We start from the raw sequence: 14,728 nt of genomic DNA, 5'->3' as shown, positions 1-14,728 counted from the left end.
TCGTGTTCTTCATTGGTTGTGTGTGCAGCTGGACAAACGACGGTCAGTACCTGGCTCTGGGGATGTCCAATGGGGTCATCAGCATCCGGAACAAAAATGGCGAAGAGAAAGTGAAGATTGAGCGGCCAGGGGGCTCCTTCTCCCCAATATGGTCCATCTGCTGGAACCCTTCAAGGTACCCATGGCTGTCTTTCTTCTGGCTGGCACTCTTAGAAGAAAGGCTTTCTCAGTCCTCTGAGCTCTTTTTCTCTTTATGACATCTTCGTAGTCTAAAGTCCTCTCTCCTCACTTGCCTGGTCTTTTGGAACCTGTTCTTTACAAATGGAGTTTTAAAAGAGCCTATATTGAGTTTTGGAATGAATCCCAGAGATTTAGCTAAGCAGACAAACTATCTAGGCCAGCGGGGGGTAGGGTGAGGGGGGGAGAGAGAGAGAGAGAGAGAGAGAGAGAGAGAGAGAGAGAGAGAGAGAGAGAGAGGCTTCTTCATGAACTAGTGGTTGTGATCCTCCCTGGGTTTCTTTTCTTGCTTCCTCGTTCTTCCTCCACGTCATGGAATATGCACCACCACCCCACCTGTTAACACAATGAACAGAACAGCGATTTCTTGACTGCTTTTTTAAAAAATTTTTCCTTGTCAAAAAATTAAAATTAAGTCTACAAATATCCCTAGAACCTAAAGGTCTGCAGACAGTTGGCACCTACCTGCTCAGACCTTACACACGCTTTCCTTTTATGGCCATGTGACTTTGAGGGTGGACTGAAAGCTTTCCTCACTCTTTGCATAATCCTATAATATGCCAAGCCTACCCCACAGAGTTCTCTGAGGTAAATTAAAGGACTCAATTGTTTTCCGTCCCAGTGTTATTTCACAGGTGGGCGCCTGCTTGATTTAGGAGGCTGTTTAATTCCATTGCATTTCTTACAACAGGTTATTATAATTCTTCCTGAATAATTTTGTCCAACGGAGGCCCTGCGTGTGTATATAGTGCCTTCAAAGGCCATTAGCCTACCCCAGAGTTCCTGCTGTTTGATTTTGTGGCCACAGATGACTTTGTGGCTTCAGGCTACCATTTTTAATTCATGAGAAGCAGGATGCCCAGTGTACCTGGTGGCTGTCCTCTTCCGGGCAGGGTCCAGGGGCTCCTTGGCAGATTTTGAAATTATAGCTTCAGTCCTAGGCAATGTGATTGTGAACATCCGCTTACTGTCTACAGCCGATGGGAGAATATCTGGATGAGCAGAGAGAACGAGGATGCTGAGGATGTCATTGTCAACAGATATTTTCAGGAAATCCCTTCCATTCTGAAGTCAACAGTGTACAGTAGTCAGGGTAGTGAGGCAGAGGAGGAAGAGCAAGAGGAAGAGGACGACAGTCCCAGGGACGGCAACTCGTGAGTGTGTCCTGGAGTGAGGACCCTCCTTGGGAGGGCCCAGGCCCCCGCACAGACCTGCTGAAGCAGATGCTGCCGAGAAGCTCCTTGGCCAAGGGCAGCAGAGCAGGGGCCGGGGGATTGTTGGTGTGCCCCCGCACTCACAGGGAAGCTCCCCCAAGAAGCATGTGTGGGCGGCAGATAGTGCAATCCTCTGGGAAGGGAGGAGACACCTCTATAAACTGCCATCTCTGAAAAGGCCCCAGACCTCTGTCCCCTCTGACTTCCATGTGTGAGTGTCATAACCATGCCTGCTTCTTAACCTCTGAGTAAGCCCCTTCCAGCAGCACTAGACATTCTCTGAGAAGTGGGGTTTACCTAAGGGCCTGTGTAGGACCCCCGTCATTGGTTACTGGCTGTGTTTTCTTGGCCTGTTCTCACACCACTTCACCTTGCATTGGCTAGGATGTATGTAAAGGAGAAGCCCTTAGCTTTTATCCCCTCCCACACCCACAGTCCTGGCTACTGGGCAGTCTGTCTTCTCTCAGTTGAGATGACCGGAAGGGAGCGGGAAAAGCTGAGGCAGCCAGGATGTTGTGATTGGGTAATCATGTTCCAGCTTGGGACCCTCCTCACTGCAGCCTGACACCTAAGACTCATTAGAGGAATCAGGTGTGGGGGATGGGAAGCGGGGACAAAAAAAAAAAGGGAGGAAGGGTGGCTTTCAGGTTCCCATCTGAGTTTCTACCCATTTTTATTATTTAACGTGGGTGTTTTGGTAGAGCCCCACTGCCCACCAATATGGGTGGTTGGGTTGGAAACTCCTAGACTAGTCTAGCCCAGTACCACACATAGCCTCTCCACTGGGTTTCACTGGTGGCTAGGGTTTGGACTTCAGCGACAGTCATCACAGTTCATAGCAAGCCTTCTGCCAACATCTTCTCTACTTTTCCCCTTTGTCTTAATTCTGAGTTAGTGTCTATGGCGTTTTCCTCACTGCTGCCCCTGGCTGGGTTTTACAGACCAGGCTGCATAGAGCTACTTATATGGCTAGTGGTGGCTGTCAGAACCTGGGCTCCTGGAAATGGGGGTTAACAAAGACTCAGCCACCTGGGGAGGCTTATGGTCCAGCCTTGATGCTGAGAAGCCTCTCTCTGTCTACATTCTGAGTGGCTGGCTTTCCATTTGAGACTCAGAGGCCTTCCTGGGTTCTGGTCCTGAAGTCCCATCCCAAGACACAAATCTACAAGTTTTGTTATATTGGCAGTTGTTCATCTTCAAAAACTTCAAAAGTTGGCCATCTTCATTCAAATGCCATTTCACCTCTTTGAGAAGCCTAACAGCAAGAGAACTTGGGTGTGGGTGCCATTCTTCCCTTGTAGGAAGACGGAGCAGTTTCCCATGTTCTGGAACAGTCTAGCCTCCTCACTGTAAGCTGTGTCTCCTGGCTACTCCCCACATTTTACGCATGGGAAGGGTACACTTGGATTTGCAGCCATGCTCATCCTTCAAGTTGCTCCCCAGGAACCCTGAAATGAAGGGTTTACCTTCTGCTACTGCTGTTCACGACTCAGACTCAGTGCAATAGCAGATCCCAGGAGGGCCAAACCTGTCTCTGCTTTAGTCTCGGGACTGATTGATGCTTGGCCTGATTGTAACGCTGGCCCCAGTACGGCTGTGTAGCACTTGGCTCCCTGACAGCCTGGCCAGGACTTTCTTTTTCCTGTTGTTTGTTAAGCCCCTAGCCACGCTCATCAGCAGGCTGTGCCCCCTTATAACCTCTTTTGTCTTCTGTTGATTAGAGAGGAACATAATGACATCCTGGCTGTAGCTGACTGGGGACAGAAACTTTCCTTCTACCAGCTGAGTGGAAAACAGGTATGTAGTACCATGCAAGCCCAGTTACCCATGTCAGCTGTAGTGACTACACACGGTCATAGTGACTGTTTGCTGTGGTTCCGGGTCCTGGACCCAATGCTTTGCCTTCTTTTCTTCAGCTCTTCAACCCAGTACTTTATGTACCTTAGAAATGGGAGACCAAGACCAGCGCAGTAAATCCCACACAGTTGGAAAGTGGTGGAACCTGGGATTGAAACCCAGATCAGATTAATTTACTAGTTCTTTAAGAATTTCCAGTGTGCTTTTGAGAGGATGTGACCAGTGACATGTTTCTCTCAGCTAGATTCCGCCCCCTAAATGTTACCCCTTCTCCATAATGCATTGACTGACACAGAGGTTCTGAGATTTGCTTAGGGTCCAAACCATGGTACAGATGGCAACTCCAACTCGTTTGGGACAGTGAAGTTATTCTTTTGGTTTTGAAGTATCTTTTCAACTCTGGAGTGATTTGGGATTAAATATAGGACAAGGATTGGTAAAACAAAGTCAAAATTTTCATCAGGCTGGTATGGTAACATTTGTATAATTTTGGCCTTTTAGGCATATGTAATGCTTGATGAGTCCTGGCTTAGTAGCCACCGCTGGTGTTCCCTGGTCCAGACATTGCTATGCTGCTTACAGCATGAGCTTTTTTAATCCTCCAACCCTCTGGAGGAACTGCTACCAACATTGTTGTACATCTAAGAAAATTGAGGCCTTGAGATGCTCTTGGCCACACCCAGTTTGGGACCTGGCCAGATGGATGCTAGAAATGTGTATCTGCATATCTGCCAGATTAGTCTAGTGATGATTACTGTAAAAGTATAATTGAATTAAAAACTGATTTTTATACAACTTATTTTCAATGAAAAGACAAGAATTTTTCATTAAGTACCTAAGCAATATTGGACTTTAAAGAGACTCATTGTATTTTCTTCTTGGGATTCACTAGGCTTAAAAACAAAAAACAACAACAACAAAAAAACCCATATATATATATATATATATATATATATATTCTTTTAAAAAGCATGATGAATGGTGGAAATTTTAATTAAAAAAGAATAAAAAAAAAGCATGATGAAGGGAGGGTGAAGAAATTAAGACAGCAATACTCTAGCCATCAGCTCCTGAGATGCCTTTTCTACTGCCTTTCCATTCCTTCAGAGCCCAGTCGCTTCCCTGACTCTCCATGTCAGACAGCTGTTCTAGTCACTACATTCTTCAGTTCCATGTGGGTGCTGGGGACCCAGGTCTGCAAGAACAGTACATTTTCTTAACCACTGAGCCATCTCTTCAGCCCCTTCCTTGGTATTTTGAACCATGTTATCACAGATGTTTTAAGTTTTTCATCTGCTTATTCTAATATATGTGTCATCTGGGTCTGGCTTTGTTGTCTTTCATATGAATGGATGGTTTGCCTGCTTGTGTATGTACCACGTGTGCAGTGCCCACAGTGACCAGCAGAGGGTATCAGTCCCCCACCCCCCAGAACAGGAGTTACAGTGATTCCAGTGAGCCACCATGTGGGTGCTGGGAACCAAACCCAGGTCCTCTGCAACAGCAGCCAATGCTCTTAACCCCTGAGCATCCCTCTAGGCCTCCGTTTTCTACTTTATGAACATTTGAATTATATTCTGGGCCTTACAAATGGTACCTCATAGACACTCATTTTTCTCCTGTTTGTGTGCATGTGCACGGCGGGGGGGGGGGTGGATAGGAGGATGAGGGTATGGGGTGGGGGGACACACCCGGGGACGGTGTTGTTGGTCTTGCTGTGCTCTGCTGTGTTGTTGGTCTTGCTGTGGGCAGCAGCTGAGATCTCAGGACAGTTCTTTGGTGTCACCTGTGAGTCACGTGCTTGGGTAGCTCAGAGTGGCAGAGCTTGTGTGCAGAATGGACTTCCTTCTGGCCCTCCTTTCTGCAGCATCCCTCCTGACTGTTCAGCTCTCAGATGCTGTGCCAACCTAGAAAGGAGCTTCCAGGCCAGTGCTCAGAGAAGCTTGCCTGAGGCTGTTTCTCTGCCTAGTTTCTGCCTGCTTTGGGTGCCTGCTTCAGTTGGTCCTTGTGGTTGGTCCTGAGCTGATGGTTGTTGCTTGCAAGAAGTCCTAAGCCCCAGCCCACAGCTGTCAGCCCTGGGTGTCATGACAGGTGCCAGAGTTTCCTTGTTAGATTTTGTAGCATTGGGAGGTAGGAGGGAAGCTTTTGGTTGTTAGGCATTTGAAATTCCTAAAAAGGAAAGAAAAAGTGAACATACTAAATTTATAATTATAGTTGAAATTAGTTGAAGGGAATTAACCAAGTTGAAATTGGAGCAATTTCAGTGGTTTTATGTTTAAATTGCGTTCATTAAACCGTCAGCACCAACTGATTGTTCACTTTTACTAGATTTATACATAGGAAAACATTTGTAAATTGACCCTAAGCCTTAAAGCAAGAACCAGGATTTTAGAGTTGTTTTCCTTAAATTGAATAAAGAATAAAGGGCAGTCTTTTTCAAGTGAATAAGCACAGAAAATAAACAGAGAAAAGAAGCTGAGGTGAGCTGCTGGCTCTGTGTGAGGCAGTGAACAAGGGGAAGGCTCCCTGGCCTCCAGGTTCGCTGAGGAGGTTGGGCCCCTTTGTAACAATTAGGTCAGGCATTGCTGATTTTAGGAGCCAAGGATTTGGATGGGTTGAGGGGAAGGTGTGGGTGTTCCAGAGGTGGAGAGGCCTGTGTAGGTAATGGGCCAACTTAGGAGGTAAGGCTAGGTAGCCCCCTGCCTTCCCATCACTCCCCCTTCCTCACTTATGATGGTGGGGAAGCCCTTACTGGGGTTCAGGAGTGGCCTTTCACTTGGTGTATCCTCTCTTTCCTCAGATTGGAAAGGATCGGCCACTGAACTTTGACCCCTGCTGCATCAGCTACTTCACCAAAGGAGAGTACATTTTGGTGGGGGGTTCAGACAAGCAGGTATCTCTTTTCACCAAGGATGGAGTACGACTGGGGACCGTTGGGGAGCAGAACTCCTGGGTGTGGACCTGTAGAGTGAAACCTGACTCCAACTATGTGGTAAGTGGAGGAAGTTCTTCCTGCAGAGCCTCTCGAGCAGGCCCTGAGCATCAGGTCAGCCAGGCAGAGCTTGGCCATTGCTCCTCGTGGAGGTGGGCTGCTTCCCCTCCCAGCCAGAGACTGACAGCTGTCTTCTGAACAGGTGGTGGGCTGCCAGGATGGCACCATTTCCTTCTACCAGCTCATCTTCAGCACAGTCCACGGCCTCTACAAGGATCGGTATGCCTACAGGGACAGCATGACAGATGTCATCGTCCAACACCTGATCACGGAGCAGAAAGGTAAGAGTCAGGCTTGCCTCTTCTTATACGCTAGCCAAGGGGTGGGCATGGGCTGATGATAGGACACACAAAATAATAGGAAATGTCTCCCCTGGCCTTTGGTGGTTTGTTTTTGTTTTTCGAAGCAAGGTTTCTCTGTGTAACAGCTCTGCCAGTCCTGGAACTCACTCTGTAGACCAGGCTGGCCTCAAACTCACAGAGATCTGCCTGCCTCTGCCTTCTGAGTGTTGGGATTAAAGGCGTGTGTCCCCACTGCCTAGCATCTCTCCTAGTCTTGCTTTAGCTTTTGGCAGTGGAAAGAAGATGCAGATCTCTTTGAGGATCTAGCAAAAGCAATAAAACCTGTCAAAACAAAACAAAAGCACCTCCCTCCCCCAAAATACCAACATACATTTTACAAAAAGTTCCAAGGTATAAATGGACAAATGGACTCCTTGAGGCACAGAAGCTGACAAATCAGAGCTGTGATGACTGACCTGCATGGGGCTTTGTGGACCGTTACCTGTAGACAGAGGCTGCTCATTCATTCCTGGCTGCCCAGACCCAAAATAATCACACAGAAACTATATTATTTGCAATACTGTTTGGCCAATAGCTTAAGCATATTTCTAACTAGCTCTTACATCTTAAATTAACCCATTTCTAGTATTTTATATTTCACCACGAGGCTCGTGGTTTACCGGCAAGGATCCAGCTGGCAGCTCGTGTCTTTCTCCTCTGGCGGCTACATAGGGCCTTCTTTCTCCCAGCATTCAGTTTAGTTTATCCACCTAGCTCTGTTCTGCCCTGCCACAGGCCAAAGAATTTCTTTATTCATTGACCAATAAAAGCAACACATATACAGAAGGTCTTCCCAAACCCTTTACCCTTTCTGGTCAGAGCCATTTTGGCATACTTTCCCTCAGCTTCTGTCTGTCTCTTGGTAGGTTCTTCTGCTAGATAAACAGGGCAGAGGATAGGCTCAGGCTTGGTCAGAGATCAGGGACTGTCTTAGTTAGGGTTTCTGTTGCTGTGAAGAGATGCCATGACCACAGCATCTCTTATAAAACATTTAATTGGGGCTGGGTTTCAAGTTCAGAGCTTCAGTTCATTATCATTATGGTGGGAAGCTTGGTGGTGTGTAAGCAGATATGGCACTGGAAGAGAGGCTGAGAGTTTTACATTGGGTCAGCAGGCAGCAGGAAAAAAAGTGATACTGGGTCTAGCTTGAGTATCTGAAATCTCAAAGCCCACCCCCTGTGGCATACTTCCTCCATCAAGGCCACACCTACTCCAACAAGGCCACACCTCCAATTATGTTACTCCCTATGAGTCTGTGGGGGCCATTTTCATTCGAACCACCCCTGGGATCCAGCTCACATGATCTAAACTCTGACAGTCCCCCTCTGTTCAGCTAAGTAGCTCTGCTGCTTAGTAGTTCCATCCTGTGGCATTCGTATGTGGATGTGCTGACCACATGTGCTGTCTGGATGCGGCTAGTCAGATATGGCCTGGTGTCTTTGCAGAGAGGTCCCGGTTTGGAGCCATCCTGCACATTCAGTTTGGCTTCTGCCTGGGTAGTTCTGTGTTTTGAAAATTCCTTCTAGGTGGTGGGACTGTAGCCACTGAGACTGCTCAGCAGTGTCCTGTTCGGGTTGTTTACCCCAGTTGGTCTGTGGAGAGGCAGGGCCTACCTCATGGAAGTCTCCCTGTGGTCAGAAAGGTCGCAGGGGTGTGGTCAGCTGTAAAATTGTCATCATGGTGGGCTTCTGATCAGTAGGGGCCTTGGGTTGCGGAGGACATAGAACAAGTGGAGGTGGTACTGATTGCTCAGCTTCGGGCTGCACAGATTGTACCATATGCAGCTCTGGGCCCCATGCACATGGCAGGCGTTCTGGGAAAGTTTTTAAAGATTTATTTACTTTTACCTTATGTGTATGTCTCAGTGCCTGCACATGGCCATGTACCTTCTATGTGCAGTGCCAGAGGAGGCCAGAGGAGGGCAACAGATTGCCAGGAGCTGAAGTTACAGGTGCGGCTCCATGTGGGACTGTGAACCAAACTCTAGTCTCCTTGAGAGCAGCAGTGCTCCAACCCTGAGCTGCCTTTCCAGCCCGGAGAAAGACTTTTTAATGAGAGTGTGTCACTTTAATTGTCAGAAGCATTAAATAAATAAATAAATGATGGCTTTTAATTTCTCTGCGTTTCGCCTTACTTAACAACCTTTTTGCTAGAGTCTTTTTTTCCCGCCCTTTGACAGTTCGGATTAAGTGCAGAGAGCTTGTCAAGAAAATTGCCATCTACAAAAATCGATTAGCTATCCAGCTGCCAGAGAAGATCCTCATCTATGAGCTGTACTCAGACGACTCAGTGGACATGCACTACCGGGTGAAGGAGAAAATCGTCAAGAAGTTTGAGTGCAACCTGCTGGTGGTGTGTGCTGACCACGTCATCCTGTGCCAGGTGGGCAGCAGGCCCTCCAGGGCAGGTGCCCACCTCAGAGCTGTAGAGCTGCTCACAACCTAGTGGCTGTCTGTTGGCATCTACTGTATTGATATCTAGCTGAATCAGTTTTTAGAGAGATGAAGTTCATAGCTGGAGTATTTTGTACATGGAACGTGGATTAGATGCATTGTAAGTTATCCTACACGATGAAGGTTTATTTGTTTTTGTTTTTCGAGATTGTGTTTTACTAAGTTGCTCAAGCTAGCTTCAAATTTTTGATCCCCACATCTACCTCCTGAGTGCTGAGTTGAAGATGTATCACACCTATCTAGGATAAATTTTTACAAGCAGAAGTTTTACCTCCTGAGAGATTTCTTTCCTTTTTTTTTTCCTCTTGGGGTATTAGGAATTGAACCCAGGGCCTTGGCTACAGTAGGTAAGTCCTCTACAATTAGGCCACATCCCCAGTCTCTTCTCTCCCCACCACCTTTATAAAATAGATATACACACACATATTGATATTGATTTTTTGAGACAGGGTTTCTCTGTAGCTTTGGAGCCTGTCCTGGAACTAGCTCTTGTAGACGAGGTTGGCTTTGAACTCACAGAGATCCACCTGCTTCTGCCTCCCAAGCACTGGGATTAAAGGCGTGCACCCCCACCGTCCTGCCCTCACCACCTTTTTATTATTTTTTATTTTGAGACTGGGTTTCACTAAGTTTACTATGGTGGCCTTGAACTCAGCCTGTAGCCTGGGCAAACCTTGAACTTGCAGCGCTCTTGCCCAACCTCAAGAGTCCCAGAACTGCAGACCTGTGCCATCCCCCGAAAGTCTCTAAGAGTTTTTTTTCCCCTAAGAAAATTCTTTTCTTAGTGTGGATTTCTAAAAGTCTCTAGGTCAGTGCCAAGAGGAGTTTTGGAAAGAAGTTGAGAAAAACCCTACTGTAGGTGGACCTAATCTTGCCCAGACCCGTTGGAAGCTATAAAAAGGAAGAAATCCTTTAGGAGCCAATGTAAAACTAGTATCAAAACTATGCGAGAGTCTCAAGCCACCTGCCACTTAGGGCCACCCCAAGTGGGAGAATAGTTGTGGCAAGTCAGTGTTCTGCTGCCTCCGACTCCAAGCCTCTGGTCCATGTTGAAGGTGGCTCCCAGGGAAACCATCCTGGTGAAGATGAGCTCACAGGATGGGGGAGAGTTGGGTCAGATCGCTCCTGATGGTGTTGGAAGGTTTCCCCAAGGGGGTTGGGAGCAGGCATTCTCTGGCCCTCCATGCTGAGCCTGGGTTGCTTCCTAGGAGAAACGGCTGCAGTGCCTGTCCTTCAGCGGAGTGAAGGAAAGGGAGTGGCAGATGGAGTCTCTCATTCGGTACATCAAGGTGATCGGCGGCCCTGCTGGAAGGGAAGGTCTGTTGGTGGGCCTGAAAAACGGCCAGGTGAGTCTTTCCAGGCTACCATCCAGCTTCTTATCCAAGACAGGCGCAGGTTTCCTGTCTGGATGACCTGAGCTGGGCTGTGGACAGCTTGGAATTTACTTCCACGCAGATAGCTTCAGTCTGTGGGCTTCAGCCTTGCAGCATGCTCGCACCTGGCAGTTGGCGCCGCGGCTGCACGTAGCAGGGATTAGTGGGTTTAAGGTCACCCCAAAGGTGGGATTTGTTGGAGCCACAGCTTTAGTGGATTGCTGGAGAGGCAGGCAGAGATTGTTCATGAGGTCAGAGCCCTATTAGGCAGTGTGTGGATTAACCAGTACCCCACCTGGGTCCTAGATAGTCCTAGTCCTTAGGCTGTTACTAGAAGCTAAAAGATAAATGAAGTATTTGGACAAATGGGTTAGGAAATCTAGGCTATATGAAAGTTGAACAGATTTGTGTGTGTGTGTGTGTGTGTGTGCGTGTGTGTGTGTGTGTGTGTTCATCTGCATTCTTTGCTCAAAATAAGAAAAGTTCTATGTGGGCTACATAGAAATTTGAAAGTGCAAATATAACTGCATTAGCCTGAGAGCCAAGCTGTGTAGCAGATGGCTCGTGGCTGAGGCTTGTCAGGTCTTTGCTGGGGACGGAAGTTGCGGAGCATGAGATCAGTGGGAGCTGTCAAGCAGTAGTGCCCAAGGGGGGACAGTCTGTCCCCCCTCAGTCAGCTGTCAGGTCTCATGTGAGGCTGGGAGCATGACTTGGGGTCAGGTTAACCTGGGACCACAATCTTTCTTAGCTTCTCACTGGCTGTATGGCACTGGGCAGATCAGTTTGCTCTCTGGGCTCAAGTTTTCCAAATAAGGACAATACTATGTGTCTTCCCAGGGCTGTCAAGAACAGGACAGGGGTGTCAGTGAATGGCAGCTGTCAGCATCAGCGTCATTATTACTCTATACCAGATGTCTCGCCTGTGTTTACAGTAGCCCTTCCTGTGTTTGTGGATGGGTCCCCTACCCGGCAGTTTGAGCAGTGTCATTAAAAAATGTCCCCAGTCCACACAGACATTAGAGTGAGTTTGGCATGTCTCAGGCCTGTTGTTGCTTCAGTGACCTCTGATGAACCATTTTTCTGGTCTCTTAAGGATGGCACCCCCTTCCCCCACACACCCTGCTTTATTTAATGAGTCTTTTCTCTGCACACAGCTTCTGGGGGAGTTAGTGGGTGTTGTTCTTGTAGAACACATGGGACGCCAACAGCCTGGCAGTGGTCCAGGGTCTGGTTGCCATGGTGACTCACACTTATTTCTCTGAAATTTCGCCAGATCCTGAAGATCTTCGTGGACAATCTCTTTGCCATTGTCCTGCTGAAGCAGGCCACAGCCGTGCGCTGCTTGGATATGAGTGCCTCCCGGAACAAGTTGGCTGTGGTGGATGAAAATGACACGTGCTTGGTGTATGACATCCATACAAAGGAGCTGCTCTTTCAGGTGAAGTCCTAGATAGAGACACGGTCCCTAGAACAGGACTGAGCTTCCCAGTTGTGCAAGAAGGTACCCAGCCCCGCCTGGGAGGACCAGCAAGGGGCAGGAACCCAGCACAGGTGTAGCTTCTGGAAGCTCCAGGGAGCCGGTGTCCAGGTCAGCCTCCTTAGCACCTGTTTCCTTGCCAGTAACACATTTTTCACAGAAGAGTAAACAGTATCTGAGGTGTTGGTGATGAGTCTGGTGGCCAGGTTAATGTGTGGTGGAGATTCTTTTGATGAAGTCTGTGACTCCCTTACCCGAGATCGCCAGTTCCTTCCAGTGTCTAGGGCACACTAGGAAGGGCAGGTGGAGGCTCACCCTCAGCTTACTCCACAGGGTGCTGTAGCACAGTGGCTGCACAATGGATCATTGGGATGGGTTGTTTCCACACCCTGGTCCTATGCCTGGAAGAAGTGTGTCAGTGAGTACTCCGAAGACTACCCAGCACCTAGTGGGCTTCCTGCCAAGCCACGGCTGGTCTTGGCCTCTTTGGGGCATTGCAAGTGGTCAGAGCTTATTTATGTGAAGTGAGGACCCCTGAGTCTGGAGCCTCTGCTCTCTGGTTTCTCCTTGCAAGGTTTCCCAATGCCATGGGTATACATGGATGCTCTTCCAAGGCCCTCCTTGTCCTTGGCAACAGAACCAGCAGGGTAGAAGTGCTTGACTTTCCTCAGTCAGTTAGAGAGGGATACTTGGCTGCCATTAGCCCCCCAAATTATTAGCACTTCATGTCACAGAGGAAGCAGAGGGTTTAGGAAAGAATACATGTCCATTGTCTTTGGACTGAGCTGGGTTCATGGACCTCTGTGAGTCTCAGTTTCACCTGTGACTAACATGAAACTTTAAGCTCAGGCTTGCCTCTAGCTCTCTTTATATAGAGCTGAAGATAAACTTGAGGAAGATCCTCTACCTTCATATCCTTAGTACTGGGGCTAGTGATGTTTACCACCACACCTGATTTCTACTGTGCTGAGATCAGACCCAGGGCCCATGTGTGCTAACTGAGTCACATTCCCTGCCCATGCTAACATGAAGCTGGAAGTTGCCTTCTCATAGAATTACCTCAGAAACACACAAGATGCCATTATGTGCTTAGTGCTGGTCACGACTAGGCCTATATGTTGCCCTTCTCCCCAAAGTCAGTACTGCTTCTGTCTGGACATGGAGGTGGTTAGCAGGCCTCTCAGTGTGTCCTGTGTAGAGACTGGAAAGGTGCATGGCTCTTTGCCCTTATTGTGGCTTTTCTGGGGGACTAATGAAGGTGGCTCTTGGGTCTTGCCAGGAGACATACAGTTCCTAGTACTTTACCCACTGCATTTGTCTCTTCACATGAAAGCTCCCAACTTCTCTCATTAAGAGAAGAGTGTAGGCCAGTGGTTCTCAACCTTCCTAATGCTGTGACCCTTTAATACAGTTCCTCATGTTGTGGTCACCCCCAACATAACATTATTCTTGTTGCTACTTCATAACTCTAATTTTGTTAGTGTTATAGATCGTAATGTAAATATTTTTTGGAGATAGAGGCTTGCCAAAGGGGTCTCAAGAACCACTGTTCTAGGCAGAGAGGAATGATCCTCTGCTTAACCCAGGCTTCCGGCTGAGTAGAACAGTGGTGGAGAGGGCACCTCCCAGGGTGACTGTTTTCAGTGTGAGAATGTTAATGCAGAGACAGTTTATTATTTTCTAATTTTGAAAAGAACCCCCCATTCTTTTGCTTTATTATAAAAAACAATGGATGTTCATGACCAAAGAAATGAGACAAGCAGTGGAGGGGGGCAAAGAAAATAGAAATCCCTCCCAATTCCATTCATTCAAAAGCAGTCACTGTCTTAATCTCCAGGGGTAACCCTTTTGGCCTCCTTCCTGGATAGGTAGGGTTGTCTGTGGGTGAGTGTGTGTGTGTCTGTGTGTGCTGGGGAATCACTGCCACAGAGCAGCACCCCACCCTCTTCCTTTAGTAGAAATGGAACCCTACCTTGTTGAATTTCTACTTATTGTGGGCTGATTAAAATAGGGAAGGGATAATAATTTTGAAAATAGCATATGTCAAAAAATTCTATCACGCCACCAGTACGTCTAGGGATTTGCCTCACCCCTTCTCTTCTGGTCGCCTTGCCTTTTCTCATCCTGCTGTCAGAACCTCAGTGCAACTCAGGCTGTAAGATGGGGTGGGAGTGTGCCAGAGCCTTACAGGCCTTTGTCCCTCAGGAACCAAATGCCAATAGTGTGGCCTGGAACACCCAGTGTGAGGACATGCTTTGCTTCTCGGGAGGAGGCTACCTCAACATCAAAGCCAGCACCTTCCCGGTGCACCAGCAGAAGCTGCAAGGGTTCGTGGTTGGCTACAATGGCTCCAAGATCTTCTGCCTTCATGTCTTCTCTATGTCTGCCGTAGAGGTGCCACAGGTAACCTGTCGTTTTTTTCAAGCTGTAGGACACACAAAACACAATGGTCAGACTGGTGCTAAGAGCCACAAAGAGAGGGAGGAGGGAAGTGTGAAATTAGTGATGTCACAGGTGCTGTAGTCTTGGATGTGTTGTGCCCTGTGTAGCCATGTGTTTCTGGACAAAGAGCTTAGCCCTATTGTCTTAATTTGGGTTTTTGTTGCTGTGACAATGCCATGACCAAAAAGCAAGTTGGGGAGGAGAGGGTTTATTTGGTTTACATATCTACATGTGGTCTATCACTGAAGGAAGCCAGGACAGGAACTCAAACAGGGCAGGAATCTAGAGGCAAGAGCTGATGTAGAAGCCATGGAGGGGTGCTGCTTACTGGCTTGCTCCACG

General features: G+C 47.9%; 1 protein-coding gene across 2 annotated transcripts in view; it reads left to right on the top strand.

Annotated features, from left to right (window-relative positions):
- Ift122 (intraflagellar transport 122) overlaps positions 1 to 14,728 on the top strand; it is a 71,695-nt gene that overhangs the window by 24,988 nt on the left and 31,979 nt on the right. For both annotated transcript variants that reach the window (XM_057762489.1, XM_057762482.1), the window contains exons 7-14: positions 29 to 175; positions 3,173 to 3,248; positions 6,109 to 6,300; positions 6,443 to 6,581; positions 8,821 to 9,023; positions 10,303 to 10,440; positions 11,741 to 11,905; positions 14,150 to 14,347. In XM_057762489.1, the coding sequence (XP_057618472.1) occupies positions 29 to 175; positions 3,173 to 3,248; positions 6,109 to 6,300; positions 6,443 to 6,581; positions 8,821 to 9,023; positions 10,303 to 10,440; positions 11,741 to 11,905; positions 14,150 to 14,347 (1,258 nt within the window). The remainder of the gene's footprint in view (positions 1 to 28; positions 176 to 3,172; positions 3,249 to 6,108; positions 6,301 to 6,442; positions 6,582 to 8,820; positions 9,024 to 10,302; positions 10,441 to 11,740; positions 11,906 to 14,149; positions 14,348 to 14,728) is intronic.

Source organism: Chionomys nivalis, chromosome 1 (genome assembly GCF_950005125.1).
Source record: "Chionomys nivalis chromosome 1, mChiNiv1.1, whole genome shotgun sequence".
In the NCBI taxonomy this organism is placed as follows: Eukaryota; Metazoa; Chordata; class Mammalia; order Rodentia; family Cricetidae; genus Chionomys; species Chionomys nivalis.
The sequence above is the reverse complement of the archived record's forward strand: the minus strand, read 5'-3'. Positions and strand labels throughout refer to the sequence as shown.